The sequence below is a fragment of the Apodemus sylvaticus genome, chromosome 4 (assembly GCF_947179515.1).
Source record: "Apodemus sylvaticus chromosome 4, mApoSyl1.1, whole genome shotgun sequence".
NCBI lineage: Eukaryota > Metazoa > Chordata > Mammalia > Rodentia > Muridae > Apodemus > Apodemus sylvaticus.
In genome coordinates, this window is record NC_067475.1 from 103,401,916 (window position 1) to 103,415,225 (window position 13,310).

Consider the following 13,310-nt stretch of genomic DNA (forward strand, 5'->3'; position numbering starts at 1 on the left):
GACAGAGGGGAAACAGCAGTCAGGATGTGAAGTAAATAAACGAATGAGAGAATGAATTAAAAAATTCATGTGTACATACATATACACTCAATCTTTGTAGTGGATTAAATATATGCAATGAATAATTATTAAAACCACTTTGGAAATGTTATTTTATGAGCAAGGTATAATTCTGATGGCCGAAATTTGAAGATGTACTTAACTCTTTCTTGATAATAGCCTGAACTGACAGAGCTAAAACACCCAAAGCATCACACAGTGGCTATGCTTTCTATCAGCCTGTAGCTTTTAGAATGAGCTCTGGAATTCTCAATACATGTTCTTTGTACCACTGTGACCTCTGACCCTGCCTCCATCCTGCTTTCTGGAATTGTAGAGATAGAAACATGAAGAACAAGGATATTCTACTGCCTCATGTCAACAGGGAAAAACAAAACCCAGGCTGAAAATACAGTGGGCTGTGTTAGCTCCGCAAAGTGATGCACATAAGCGTATGTGCTGGTCAGTGTGAGAGACAGTAAGCCCAGAAGGAGCCTGAACTGAGAGGCAAAACCAAAAGCCCAATATTGCAGATTGTACAGTATATCGCTTAGTTCAGGATTTTGCCCTGGTTTCTATTATTAATAATGGGCATAATTCTATTGATGGCATCTTTTTAGACATTTTTTTCTCAAGCCTAAAGACAATGATAATTAAACTCATTCAAATCTTTGGCTTAAATGTTTACATGAGACAATCAGCATAAAGTATTGGCAAAGACTGTTATTTATATAGTCTAATGATCAGAAAACCCTGTTGCTAGGATATTTCCATTTCAAAGCAGAGGAAGGCTGAACAGGAACAATGAACAAACAAAAATACAGACCACTCTTCTTAAATGCTTGTATTTCTAAAATTAATTGTTAAAATAAGACCAAGTGTTGTGATTAGTCATATCACCATGGGGCAGAACTGCTTTCCTGATAAGAATGAGACTGAAGGATGCTTACTGAACTCACACATTTGCTTCCCTAGTGGCTACCAATGACTTACAATCAGGCTGAGTCATTAGCAGGGTGACCATACATCTTCAGTTTCTTTGTTTTTCTTTTCTGCTGTCAATAGTAATCAGCATCATTGTCATCACATTAAGCACAGGTTAGACAACAGATTCTGTTGACAATAATTTAGAATACACGAAGGGTATGTCTTGTTATTCCTTCTTCTATCCACAGGACACTGACTAAGTATCTTCAGTTATCTTGTTTACTCTAAGCGTATCATTATTCTGCCCTTATAGAGAAAGTGGTAACAGGTTAAAAATGTGCAGTTATCTAGCCAAGAGAAGAACTCTATGGCAAAGCTTATCAGTGTCTATTTTAGAATTATTTCTACTGCGATTACATTCTAACCCATGCTTTGCCTCCTAGCTCTGGCTTACAGGGTGGCAGCACAATTGATCAGCAGCAGGGTCCTAAGGGCCACGAGATTGAAGAATGCTTACTGAACTCACCCACGTTTGCTCATTTCTCTTTCACTTAGGTCTTTTGTTTCTTAGAGGCACCAGGAACAAATATTTGGCTACAAGAGTCTGACATATAAACTAAGCTTGAATTTTAACTCTTGATTTCTTTAATTTCTGAGTTTGCCTCTTAACTCAATCTGATTCATAGCCATTAATATTTCTCCCCAATCAAGATGTAATCTGGCATTGTTAGCCCACATTCTAAAAGAAGAGATAGAGGTTTAAATAGTTTGGCATCAACAGGCTAATCTTCAAAGTCTGATATTTCAGGTAGTGATACGATACAAGGGGTCTTTGAAAGGTTATATAAAGAACCAAGAACCACCTCTGTACATGAGTGAGATTCCAGTTTCATCCCATTGCTATGATACAATGCTGACCAACAGCAGTTTGTGGAGAAAAGGGTTGACCTCATATTGCACTTCCAGGCCAGAGTCCATCACTGAAAGAACTCAAGGTTAGAATTCAAGGCAAGAACCTGAAGCATCAACTATGCAGAAACGCTGCTAGCTGGCTCAGTCTCTGTCTCTTTCCCAGACTGGAGTTAGCTAGCTTTCATATAGAAACCAGCACCACTTTGCCACCACTATGGTGGCAACCCATAGTGGGGTGCCTCCAACCGTTATCAATTAGCAGTCAAGACAATCTCTCTCACAATCTAGGCTAACCTAATCAAGGTGATTCCCCAAATGAAGTGTCTCATGTCAGATAACTCTAAGCTGTGTCAAATAGACCATCAAAAGCTAACTAGGACAGTCTGTAAGACAGAGCTTTACAGAGGAAACCACATCAGGCCAAAGATATTTGGAAATTTCTGTCAGAATATGTCAGGGTTTGATTAATAAGAAAAGAGCTTTGTGATGAAAATAAAATAACCTTGTGCCTTCAAGTGAATAACAGAAAGGCTCAGAAGAAGATCTCACATCCTGACAAGAAGCTCCTTCCCTCCTCCACAGCATGGGCCTGACAGCACTAAGGAGGCAACAACAGCAAGGGTGTCATGGAAAAGGGAGGTAGTTCTGTTGTGTGAGGTGCACAGGGCTCCACAGATACACTGTAACAGGAGAAAGTCACTGCTGTTACACATGCCCAGGACCCTGGGTGCTTGAAAAGAGTTAGAATACCATACATCATTGGTTACAGTCAGGAGACCTGCAGGCAGATACATTTCTTGGGCTTTGGACATTTTAATGATGGTTTGATTCAGATTGCTCTTTATGGCTAGCATATTATTTTTCTATTAATATTGCCTAGATTTTAGAGAGGGAATTAAAGAGGAACATCAAATTCCAGCAACAGATGCTAGAATAGTAATTATCAAGGCCTGAACTGATGAAACTTTATCGTGACAGGTTTACACAGTCTAAGAGGTGCTTTCATTTCTGATGCAGAGCTAAAGCTGTAAACCCTCTTCACTCTGGAATTTCAATGATCCCATTGCTCCTTTGCTGTCTTGCCTCACCCCAACAAGTCTTACCCTTGAGAGAGCATGACTGGGAAGGAGTGCTGGTTCCCACAGGGTTCCTTTAGCTCTGCTTTCTTATATACATGTCCACACGATCCGATTCAGGCTATCAGATGATTGGCTGTGAAGAACATCTCTGCTCTAGTCACTGAATCTATGCATCTATTTTCTTCTTTGACAAAAGGACTTTATAAGTTTAATGAAGTGAGGGGTCTTGAGATGGAAAGATTATCCTGGATTGCCAAGATTGGCCTGCTGTTACCAGATAAACTCTTGTAAAAGTGAAGAAAAGGGTCAAAGTTAGAAAAAAAGATGTCAAGACAGAAGCAGAACTTGGAGTGTTATGCTTGGAGATGGAAGAAGATTTCACAGGCCAAGGAGTGCAGGTGGCTTCTCCAAGGTGGAAGGGAGAAGGGAAGCATTTCTATGCTGAAACTGGCAGAGAACATATCTTGCTGTCTTTTGTGTTTGGATTTCTCACTTCGATGTGAAAGAAAAAATGCACAGAGCTTTTAGGCACTAGATTTGTGGTAATTTATTATGGTAGAAAAATTATATGCATGAAATTTCTCAATTTGATTTTTCAAACATTAGTTTATTTGGTATGGGGAGGGCGGCTTGAGGAGGTTGGAAGATGACTTGAACCTTTCCTGTCACCGTGTAGGTTGTGGGGATCAGACACAGGCCATCAGGCCGTGACGGCAAGAACATTTACCCTCTGTGCCATCTCAGTGGCCTCAGCTTCGCTTAACAGCCCTGTGTCCCTCTTTAATTCACCTCTTGTTCTAAAATAGTACCAGAGACGCTTCTACTGAACCTTTTAAGAAATATCTGGCACAAAAATCAACCTTTCAGACAACACTCATTGACTTAGGAGTTACCCTGAGCATGTATGTATAGCCGGACCTCCTGATTTTCAGAGGGCTAGCTCCGGAAAAATTGTATTTGAGTAAAAGCAAACTGCAATGATCCATGTAAATTTTGAGTGAGTAGTTGGGGTTTACTATACATATCCCAACTCCCTTGTTGTATTTGGACTTCATAATAATAGTCATTTATCTTTTTGTCTTTAAAATGGAACAAACATATTTTGCATCACAATGAAAGCCCTCTGGAATAAGACTACAAATATCTCTCCTAGCACTTCCTGTTTTGTAAGTAAATACAGACTCTAGAATGCAAAAATGCTTGTGCAAACAGGGGTAAGAATCAGCATATTAGCGAGTGAGGAGGTCTGGTTGCATTAAATGCCCCAGAGGAACACTGTGCTGGTTCTTGAGCTAACAGAGAAGCAGCATTCATTAAAGCCGCATTACTTCTGTAGTTGATTTTTATAATGAGCTTGTTGTGGCCTTAGCCCACAGTTATTAAATAAAACAAATTCCAGTAACATGAAAATCTAGATTAAAGTGGAAACTACCTTCAAAAGAAGTGAGAGCTGGGTATGTATTATAATGTGCTTCCTAGGAGCTTTCCTGATGACAGAGCCCTGAGAAACCACATGGGCCTACCCATAGATGCAGCTCACCACAGAGGGCCCAGTCGCTTGTAGTACACAGTCCTGAGACATGTTAATGACCAATACAGAACATGTTTCTTCCTGATTAATAGTATCCATATGTGGTTGCCTTTATATCTACATGCTTAAAATACGCTCCAGTACCCAAGATGTCTGCAGAGATGGTTCAGTGTTTAAGAGCGCTGTCTGCTCTTCCAGAGGTCCTGGGTTCAATTCTTAGCAACCACACATGGCAGCTCACAACCATAACTCCAGTTCCAGGGGATCTGACACCCTCATGAAGATATACATGCAGGCAAAACACCAATGCACATAAAATATAAATAAATAAAAAGTAAAATAGAGTACCCAAGAAAATAAAATAAAAATACTACAAACCATTAGTTCTCCTATCTAAATACTTAGCTGTCATTGACCTTTTTGTATTAAATCTTTTCCTATTTCTCTATTTCTTCAACTGGCACCATGACACCCTTTAGAGGTGATGGTCTTATAAAGATCTAATTAGATTACTTGACTCTAGAAAGTTAGAATGCTTTTGAATCTTTCATACCACATTTTAAAATATTAGCTAAAATATCAATTTCTTTTCTTTCAATTAATAATCCTGATCAAGAAACGAAAGCAAAGGTCCAGAGAAGTTTCTGGATGGAGTAATTTCATTTTCTGCTGTCCAGATGCACCCAGCGTTGGATGGCTTAAAGAGGTGGTCATCCTGTGACGGGTTTAAATGACATTAGCACAGTTGGGAATTATAAAATGAGATCTAGGAGGAATGGACAGGGCTAAAACCATTCCGGAAATTTGTAAGCTGAGTTGTGGTAATGGTTTTCAAGTGCTGGAACCCTCAGGAGGCAGGAAATTACAGCTAGCTCATTTTCCTTTCAATGGAGAACAGGCACAGAAGATTCCAATGTAGCTTTTAAAGACGGAACTTACCAGAAGGGCTGTTGTATAACCCTGAAGCATACTGATTCTTGGATGATACAGCAGTAAAACAGGCCACCTAAACAGGAGCAAGGGCCAAATTGAAAAGCCCCTCTCCCCAATGTCTACAGGAGGTTGGTCCTCTGTGAACCACTGTGTGTCTCCCTTGCTATCTTACCCTTAGCCCTTTCTGTCTTCATTTCCCTCCCTGACCGGACTGTGGGATCCAGACAAAAGACAAGAGATCTAAAAATGTTCACCCTTTCCTTTACCCTAAGGACTTGAGAGATGAATGAATGATCTGATCCTGAGAAAGACAAGTCAAACTCTTCATGGTTGCTGTAAAAGGAGATTACACAATATTTCTTCAGAGGCCTTTATAAGTAGTTGCTGCATGGAGCAAATTGGAAAAGCAGGGCAGATTTCTCACAGGGGCTGGACCAGATGGCCCGTGCACGTGCTCTCAGAGTCCTCCCTTACTGTCAGTTCCAACAAATAAAAATCACTGCTGGGCTTCTGGTTTGGTTTCCAATCTGGGGAACAGAAAACCAGCCTGTGATGATGTTTAAATATATTTCTAGTCTTCCTTTCAGGGGCAAGGTTTGTGGAGCTGTCTCTAGTAGCATAGAAAGTGTCAGTCTCCAGTGGCCATGTGAGTACTTCTGCCTACCACTGACATGTGACCCTGTCTGTTTACCTGACAGGGTTAGTGAATCCCTTTCTCAGTCATTAATACTTTTAGATGCTCTGATGGTATCCACACTGTCATCTGGGTGTTAATTCATGTCTCAGTTCAGTATATACAACCTTATAGATTTGATGTGGTGGCACTTTGGGGTACTTTGCTTCTCAATGTTAAAAAATGGGCCAAGACCAAGAAGTCAAAAAAATAAAAACCAAAGGACCTCTAAAGACTTTGTTCTTGGAGTCAGGAGGCTTGAGTTTGGCCTTCATTGCCCCCTCAGGGTAACCTGAGAAAGTGGTGTTCTACATAAAGCAATGTTACTCCACGAGTTAGAATCTGAGAATTCCTCAGCGCGTCCCAGTGACAAGCCATTTACTTAGAGTGATCAGACTATCTATATTAATAGCTTTTAATATTGAAAATATCTGCAGTGCATTCAGGTTCATCATAAGTTGGCCTCAATACTCTATTTTCTAATTCTAATTAGGATTTCTAATTCTAAACTGGTGACAGAACTATTTCTTAAGCATGAAACATAATTAGCCTCTGATATGAAATCATTTTTATGATGTCTAGTTAGTATTTTTCTCAATGGCTTTGACAGTCTTTAAAGTATTTATTTATAAATGTGAGGAGGTGAGAGGACATATTTCCAAGAATCAAGGAAAGATTCTCTTCCTTTACTGTGGGTTCTGAGTGAAGTCAATTGTTAGGCCTTCACTACATCTTGCTGACCCAGCTTTGAAATTCTTAATGGATACTTGGGAACTAATGATTATGAATTCTATTATTCTCATAAAGGTAATTTTCTTGCTTAACAGTAGTTATTGAGACACACTCAAAGAAGCCAAGATTTTCCTATTTTGATCAAATTTCTTTGCCCCAAACCTCATACTACTCACTTCTGAATCTACCAAAAGAAAGACTGTTAGCTTGATGAAGGGAGTTTGAAAAATCAAAGTGAATCTTGGGAGTTTGCTTTCTCTTTTGAATTTGATAGGATCCTTTTCTCCTCTCAGAACATTTACCCAACTCTCACACGTTGAAAAGTTTGCAGAAATGAAAATGAGAATAACTTCTCTAACATGATGATTAAAGACTTCATGAGGAGCAACCAAGGGAATAAGATAGTTGGGCAGACTCCATGGATCAGTTCCACGTGGACAATATCCGGGGGCCCCCTTCCCTCCTACCATTTTCTCACCATCCCATGGATGCCAGACTTCTGGCTGCTGCTATGCAGAGGTGGAATAAACTCTGAAAAATTGACTCAGCCACTACTTTTTAGGAAGGTTCCTCCACCTCCCCATTCTCACCATTTGGCTTTAAGGCAGAGAGGAAAGCCCACACCTCTCTGCCTCAGGGTGTCAGTGCAAATCATAATGGCATTCACCAAATTTTCTCTAATTAAAAGTTTGGCATTTTAAATATCCAGACTTCTCCCTTCTCTGGACTAAGCTCAACTATTTCCATCTGAAGCACAGCTACAGAGCAGACTCTTCTTCTGCATCTTTTCAGTACACCATTTTCTCCTGCTTTTCCCACATGGATACCACACACACACACACACACACACACACACACACACACACACACACACTGTGCCTTTTATGCAATCAGTTGATAAGATTGATCTTTTCTCTGAACTTCTTTGGTTTAAAATCCACCCACTATTTGTGGGAGGTACCAGGCGATGGATGCAATGTGTGCTTAAGAGATGGGACTCCTTGAAGGAGCAGCACAGAAGCAGCATCTGGGAGAGGGTCTGTGCCTTTTCTGTGCAGTTTTGATTTTGCTAAGATCAAGAGTGCTATGAAATTCATTGTACATTCTTTTATTTCAGATCTAAACTCACAGATCTTGGGAAAAGTGCCAGTGTAATTGTTGCCGAATTGAACTGTGAGCAGACATTGTTCAAACTCCTTGGTGGGTCCTCCATTGCAGATGGTCACCCTATATCTTGATGTCTTACTCTACATCCTCATGAAACCACAACATCAACCCCTGTGTGGTTGGTTACAAGATTCTCACCGAGGGGAGAAAAGGCCATTTATAAAAGACAACATTCTGTCAGTTTCCAATGATTTAACAGTCTTAAAAGGATGAAATTACAGAGATGGATGGCAGATCAGTGATTCCCAGACACTGGCTAAATCACATAGACACATGCAAATGAACACATGCATGGCTGGTGAAACTGGAAACAATTCTATTTTGCAAATCAAATTTCAAGTTTTGAAATGACCATATCATTATGCTACCACTGGAAATTTAATGGGCCATGGAAATTGTCTGCATACCTAAAAAAATTCCTGAGCTTCTATAATTATTTTTTTAAAAGTTTAATGGTAAAATGCAGCTAGCTACAAACAGAAAAATTTGAAGTTTTTAATGGAATTTAAAGATTATTTTTTTAGGTGTGGAACGTTGCTTTTGCAAAGCAAACTTTGAAATATTGCAAAGCCTGTCTCCAACTTCACATACACTAACTACAAAGCACACGTATGTAACTATACCGTGGGAGGGGGGTCATGTTGTTATGGCTCACAGATTCTTAATACCATTGAGTTTACCAATATTTAAATTATTAAAGAACTAAAGCAATAATTTCAGAACAGGAAGATGGATTTGGTAAATACAAATATGTTTCTAAACTATGGCAGAAGCTCCAAACCATGTCAAGAACTAGCAGCTGGAGCATTCTAAAAAGGTCCCTTAAAACAGAACAACTCCCAAACAGAGAAAAAAAGTCAGTGAGGAAGCCTGGCTTAACCGCCGATTAGTTCTTGAAAGGTTGAAAGGTTCGTATGCATAGGTCCATCTGCCACTCGGAGATCTATCACATATGCTTGCAGAGTTTCCATAGGAAACACTAAAACCAGTAACTGTCGTGCATTACCAAAGCACAGAACTGTCTTGGATATGGACAGCCCCAGAGTAAATGTAAGGAAGATTCTTGTTGTTCCATTAACAGTAACCGCAGCATGTTCTTATAGATTTGTTTCCCCCATAAAGCCTTGCAAAAACTAGCCAGTTTGGAAGAAGATTCATACAGAGTTATGGTGTGGCTATAATTACATTTGTAAAATTTAGAAGATTGCACAAATATATTAATTGTTTCTCAGTTCCTAGTTTTAGGAGCTCTTGACCTGTGGTTGTTATTCTTAGCCTAAAGAATTGAGACTTAAATGTTGCAATCACTATAGAAGCAGAAAGAAGGTCATTTATTTCTCAAGGTTATAAGCAGGTCCTCAACTGTCAGGGAGCACCTACCCCTTACAGCAAGGCTGAACCTGAGTGGGTGGTTCTGCACAGTGAGGAGGAGATCTGGGCCGTTACATGGCCAAAATGAAATCACTCCATATAGACAAAAGCACAGTTGGGAACCTCAAATAGACCCCTATATCACCTTCGTGCAGAGCCCTCCAAGAGTGTGTCACAACAGAAAATTCGAACATCTACTTGCTGATTATGGTACCTTTTCCCAACTTGAAGCTAGTTCCCAAGGCTAGTTCCCAATGGCTTCTGCATTTGAGTACCCAGTTCTGATAGAGAAGGTGTGCGGAAAAAGTATTACTGACTAAACAAACAAACAAATAACTGCTTCACTCCACAAAATTCTCATGAAAATTTTTGTTTAGTAGACACTTCAGAGTCTGAAGGAAAGATGATCAAGATTCCTGGATTTCCCCCTCCCGCCAGGTGTGACTATTCCTAAAAGCTCCAATGTGGAAACCATCTTCAAGAATAAGAGCATTACCGATCATAAGGATTCAGTGACGTACTGTTCTCATTCATTCCAGCAGTCACTCCCCATTATGTAGACAAGGCAATCACTTTCTTTATTGCCCAAAAGCATTTATTATTTATTCTTAACTATCACTCCATGCACTCATTGTATTCTAGATGAAACAATGTAACAAAAACATAATTCAGGCAACACAAATACTGCCATTATTTTGGGCACACACATTGTAATTGCCCAACTCCTCTATAACCTAAGAAAGCTTTGGCATGTATATGGCATTATTTCCTAATCTCTCTTATATCACTCTGAGAATTTAAAAGCAGGAAGCTGGATTCACACACACACATAAAGCACCTGCCCTTGCTGGAGTGGTTCTGAATGAGGAGTGGAAAAGAGACATTTTGTTTAGTTACCACAAACTCAAGAGTGCTGAAGAACCCAGATGACTGTCAGAGAAGAGCTGTACTTAGCTGCAAGGGAAGAGAGACGTCCACAGGAGTGCTTCCCACACCGACCTTCTGGGGAATGAGACAGTCCAGTCCAAATTCAACTCTGTTAATAAGAAACCTTAACAGAGAGCCCCTGACTGCAAAAGCCCACCAAGACAAGACTGTCCCATGACAAACCCCTGCCACACCACTATGAAGGTGTGACCACAGACAATAGGGGCATGACTTTTTAACTTCTGCCTTTTAGGAAAACTGTTTATTGTTCTGTGAAATTCTGCAGGTCCCCACTGGAGCCACCTCACCCTGGTGTGCCTGACTCTTGGACTCTGTCCAGGAGGCAACAGCTTAGCTATCGGATCAGTAGCACCTATCCCGCACAGGACTAAGGCTAGGTCTGTGCCACCGCAGCTGCGCAGAAACTGCTGGAGCATTAGAGACTGGGGTCTCATCTGGAGAAGTCATTGTTTGGGGTCATCTGTCCACAGGGAAAGCAAAGGAAAGCAGAGGGCTCACAGTGCTGACACTTCACGGGAGTGGACCACAGTCAGGGGGTTTATTTGGTGGCTTGTTCTCACCCTGCAGTTGTGGCCCAGAGCTACTGCTATGGCTGGCTTCCCACACAGGTCACAGGTTTTCTTTCTCAGTGGCTTGAAAAACATCAGAAGAACAAGACTTGCTGCTGCAGTGGAAGGCTTCCCTTAACTCTGCAGATAAACTTTCAGCAAGGCCAGCTTTTATAGAGAAGTTTAAACGTTCACTTCATACAGACAACACAATCTTGGATGTACAGTATTTCGATTGTCCCAAGTTCATCTTAGCCTAAAATCTGGTCTCTAGCAAATGAGGGAGACAAAACAAAACAAAACCACCCAGAAAACAATGTACAGTTACACCTGCAGATAGCCAAAGACCTCAGAGGATGTCAGTGGCTGCTTTCCTTTCTATCCCTAAACACTAAGGGGAAGTGCAGAGGAACTACAGAGCCCGTGTCCAGAATGCTGGTGCAAAGGAACCATACCAAAGTGGCAGGGATAGCATTATGGAACGGTGAATTGTTTTTACTACAGGAAGATTTCTATCTATGAAAACAATGAATTCTTCATGATACAGGAAACAGGAACACAGACATCATGGTCATGAAGAAGCTGACCCCCCTGTATTTACCAGCATCCACACTGCCTTCATTTCAGGCAGTAATTTAAACACAGCAGTGCTCAACCTCTAATTTACTGTTGTAGGTGTTTCTTGCTACCACAAACCTTCCTTAAAAGCTGGGCTTAGCGTGTTGCCTCGGTCTCTCAAAGGTAAGAGTACAGTGTGGGATGGGATTCTACGCTGAAAAGCAGAAGCGTCGAATCTACAGCCTGCCTGTGCATCGAGCAGGACAAACACTTCTGCTCTTGACAAACTGTCCTAGGAGAAAAGAGTTTCTAGCTCTTAGGTGTGCTTTCTCCGCTCTGAGGTCTGGAATTCATTAAGGTCCTAAGGTGTTCATAACACTTAGAATAAACAAAATGGGCCACATCTTAAAGATCGCACACACGCATGCACAGTAGCTTGGGCTTTTTCACCTCTCCCCCCACAAAAGGCTAATTTAAAAGCAAACACCTGAGAATTCTAAATTAAGCAAACCAGTGCTGAGTTAAGTCACTTCAAACAAGAAGAACTGCCTGGCTGAACCTTCAAAGAACACAGAAACCCCGGGCAGAGGGACCTCATCATACCTATATTTCATGCCAGTCTGCTTTGCGGTGGACTCTTTGAGAGAAATGTGATGCTGAGGGGTGAAGGTCCCCAGGCTGCGAGCGATGATAGCCACAGTGCGGAATTTGGCCCGGGCTGCGTTCACCACATTGGGGGCGGTGGAGCTCTGCTTGCTCAGAAGTCGGTCCTCACCATTTCGACTCTTCAAATTGTGCTCTGTGCAGGCTATGGAGACTTGCATTGCTTCCCAGGACAGCGCAAGGTCCTCTCAGAACCCCACAGCACAGGCGGTCGGCAGAGGGTGAGCAGTTGGGGGGATTTGGGCTGTCCTTTAACCCCTGTTGCCCCCCCTTCCTGGATGCCTTCAGAGGAGTCCCAGCAGCTGACTTCAGGACCCACACAGTGGCAGGCAGGAGAGGCTGAGGTGCAGGACTGAGTGTCCGGGACCCAAAGAAGTAAACAGCCAAGCTGGAAGTTGTCTCAGCAGCTGGAGCGCATATCAGCCTCCCCAATCTTCCCAGGCTGTGATCTCGGCTGATTAAACAGCCAGATCCATGTGGTCAGGAGGCTGGTGCGGAAGCCTAGAGCTGAGCATTCATGGTGACTGCACACAGCCCTGCCTGGAGCCAGTCCGAGGTGCCTGAATGCAGAGGGCTGGTTTCTGGGCGCTGGCTCAAAGCAACGCAGGCATACCGCAAGATGCGCTGCCAGCACCCTCTGGATCACAGGCAGGAAGCTCAACTGGAGAGGAGCATCCCAAGAAGCAGCTAACAGCAAGCAGGGCCCCGCGGACCCGTGGTCTCCATCCACTCTGTCTGTCAACTCCCTCCCTCCCGGGCTTCGGAGGATGCGGAGGTGGAGGCTTCTTAAGACCCCTCCCCACTCATCCTCCGGCAAAAGCTGGGTCTCCTGAGCCAGCACTTACTTGGTTAGCGACTGCATAAAAGAGCTGGGAGGTCCCTTTAAGGAGCGCCTTGCCTTTGTGTGCAGTGGGGAGGAAAGATCACTGTGACCACTCCTTACTGGAACAGGACTGGGAGGGCTGTTCCGTCAGGGGGCTCTGCCTAGATGCCACCAAATCTTGCTGCCAGCACAAGAGTTGAGACGGGGGAAGGCTGAGTCGGGTGCTCCTAGAACAACACGCTACTGATTAACACGTGAATACTCTTCAGACTTACTGGAACACAGCTCGGAATTCAGCTATTAGCCTTGTCAGGGTTCATATCCCCTCTGCGTGTTATTTCTTATGCGAATAAGTTAGAAGTTTTCTGAGGAGCCACAGTGCAGTCTAGATAGAGTGGGGTCTGCT

The 13,310-nt window shown here is 42.3% G+C and overlaps 1 protein-coding gene across 1 annotated transcript in view; it reads right to left on the reverse strand.

Annotated features, from left to right (window-relative positions):
• Positions 1-12,969, reverse strand: part of Kcnab1 (potassium voltage-gated channel subfamily A regulatory beta subunit 1) — a 274,528-nt gene extending 261,559 nt beyond the window's left edge. Inside the window, exon 1 of the mRNA XM_052180406.1 lies at positions 12,022-12,969. Coding sequence (XP_052036366.1) covers positions 12,022-12,242 — 221 coding nt within the window. The 5' untranslated portion in view covers positions 12,243-12,969. The remainder of the gene's footprint in view (positions 1-12,021) is intronic.
• Between the last annotated feature and the right edge of the window lie 341 nt (positions 12,970-13,310).